Consider the following 2500-nt stretch of genomic DNA (forward strand, 5'->3'; position numbering starts at 1 on the left):
TCACTCCAAGGGTATGACGAAGAACAACGCATCTACGCAGCGATTCACAATCATCACGAAAATGAGCCGGGACTCTGGCATGGCGTTTGTGATGAGGTCGATTTCCGAATTTTAGAAATCGAATCAACACAGTTTAGTTCGTCTGAAGCCGGTTTGCGCTTCCATGCAGATGTTTTTCTCCCAACGGCCGCTGGGCAAGTTTATGCGCATTTGTCTATTTTTATCGAGCCATGGTCATTGGTGTGATCACCGGATCGTTAACCGCATTGTAGCATGGTAAACGACACACCCAAACACACGGGTACAAACATTATCGTTTATTTTGATTAGAATCGGACATCAGTTATAAAAGCTTATTAACAGTCTTCTGAATAACAAGGTTGTGCGACTCTCCAATCATACGCTCGAAGGTCCTAAGTCCTAAAGATAAAAGGTCTACAAATGCTCTCTCTCTCAACAAATGTACTGTATGAATGTAAAAATCGAAAAAGATTTGTTTGATCTCCTAGAATCCACAACATCCTCGCAAAGACAAACAGAATACAGTAACTAAATAGTATTGGCATCCGTGCAGAGTGCAAATTCCCCTAAAAGCATATTCTACATCTCGCAGATCACAAGAAAACACTCCGCTCTCCCTTTCTCCCTCTCTCTACGCATTTGGTGTGATGCTCATTAGCGTAAAAGTAAATGAAGCATACTTTATGCATTGTTTAGGTTTAAGGTGGTGGTTGGCACGTGCACGCACCGTCGAGGGAGGAAAATATTTTTATTTGATTCTTCCGAACCCATCGCGCCCCCATTCCCTCTGAGAGAGAGAGAGCCGGTCCACTTGAGTCAAGTCTAGACCCCTTCCCGGGGCGGGAGCGTTGTTTATTTTAGACGGAAAATGTGTAAGATTCCTTACGCCGCCATTGCGTCTGTGTGGTCTCTGGTTCGCGGCAAGTACGGCCCCTGTAAAGTGTTGAGGAATTGCCGAAAACGATAAACAGCTCCACCCAGCTCTCTCTATCTGCCTCTTGAGTGAAGGTAAGGATCGGCAAGGGATTAATTTCAAGTGCTCGTGATTCGTGTAACGCTTCAAAAAATCAACAAGTCTCTTAAATCTCTCGCTGGCATAGTTCCTCGCCACTTGCTATGCGCGCTAATGGATGACAGTTGCGCGCCGCCGCTGCCGCCTGTGCCTGTGACTCTGCGAGTGCGCACCCTAGTCGCTCGGTCGGTTTATGGGGCGCGTGCCACTTGTTCGGATTGTTTCGTGGAGCGGTTCGGTGATCCGCCACCGTTGGCAATCGACCGGGCCGAGATGCACCTTTATCCGCTTCGACACCGAGCGGCAGGGGAACGCTTCATCGGCTTCTTAATGGGACGGATGTGTGTTTGAGTTTTTGTTGATGCTTTTTATGATTGATGCTCGAATGACGATTTGAAGGGATAGCTAAACGTGTGGTGTGTGTTGGGTGTAATGGTCGTGTTTGGCATGTGCCATTAAACGATTGTTTGGTTCATTTGACTGATGCAAAGCGGGAAAAGGGGGAAGACGCATTTAAATCGTAATACATTTATCGTGAAGAAATTGCTACAAAATATTTAAATTAAAGTTGGATTGAAAGAAGAGGTAAATTTACATGATGTAAAAGTGTATCAAACGCATTATAACTGATTATATAGCTCTCTACATAGTATCTTCTTATTTTATATGCAGTTGTTCATATTCTGAACTATCCAGAAGCGAATCAGGATCATAATCCTTCAATATTTCCATCGATCACGATCGATTTAGCCCATCATTAATAATGTAAGATTGTTGCGCAATTGTAATACAATATTTGACACAGAGTTATGTAAATAAGTTTGTAGAAATGAATACAATTAATCGAATGTTCACAAGGACAAGCAATATTAGTTCCAATTTTCATAAACTGTCCTTAATTATCGCTACGTCGCAAAAGTCCTTCATATTGCGATTAAAAGTTCCCTGCCACAGCGTTCAACTCGTCTGAATACGAGCTGCTAACGATGCAGGACGTTGGAGAAGATGTTAAAATGTATTTTCGTTTTACAAGCCATTACTCGATGCTCGTGTGCTCGCTCTTGTGCTCCGTAACGCAACGAGCATCGTGCTTGTACTTATTTTAAAATCATTTCACACATAAAAACCAAGCACCACCCATCGCACCATGTCGTACCGTTCATCATAATCTCATGCTCGGTGCCCGGTGGTGCACGACCGGTGCTGTCTCTCTTGCTCTCTCTCTCTCTCTCTCTCTCTCTCTCTCTCTCGCTCTCTCTCGCTCTCCAAGCCCTGTTCCCCGGCAAAAAAGAAACCCCTTCCGTTCTGTTACCTTTGTGCGTGTGCAGAAAGAATCCAGCCATCATGTTGGTCGGCACGAAGTCAAGGTCCGAGTTTTCGTACACCGGCACGTCCTGCTCGATGAAGAACACTCGGACCGTCTCGCGCTTATCGTGCTCGGAGATGGTCATGAAGCGCGGAAAGCTT

General features: G+C 44.9%; 1 protein-coding gene across 9 annotated transcripts in view; it reads right to left on the bottom strand.

Annotated features, from left to right (window-relative positions):
* The window catches only part of LOC126572413 (filamin-A), a 45035-nt gene that overhangs the window by 6648 nt on the left and 35887 nt on the right, over nucleotides 1-2500 (bottom strand). Inside the window, exon 1 of one of the 9 annotated variants that reach the window (XM_050231699.1) lies at nucleotides 2346-2500. This exon is cut by the window's right edge and continues 182 nt beyond it. The exons of the other annotated variants lie outside the window; for them this stretch is intronic. Coding sequence (XP_050087656.1) covers nucleotides 2346-2500 — 155 coding nt within the window. The remainder of the gene's footprint in view (nucleotides 1-2345) is intronic. 9 annotated transcript variants of the gene reach the window in all.

This window comes from Anopheles aquasalis, chromosome 2, assembly GCF_943734665.1.
Source record: "Anopheles aquasalis chromosome 2, idAnoAquaMG_Q_19, whole genome shotgun sequence".
NCBI classification, from domain to species: domain Eukaryota; kingdom Metazoa; phylum Arthropoda; class Insecta; order Diptera; family Culicidae; genus Anopheles; species Anopheles aquasalis.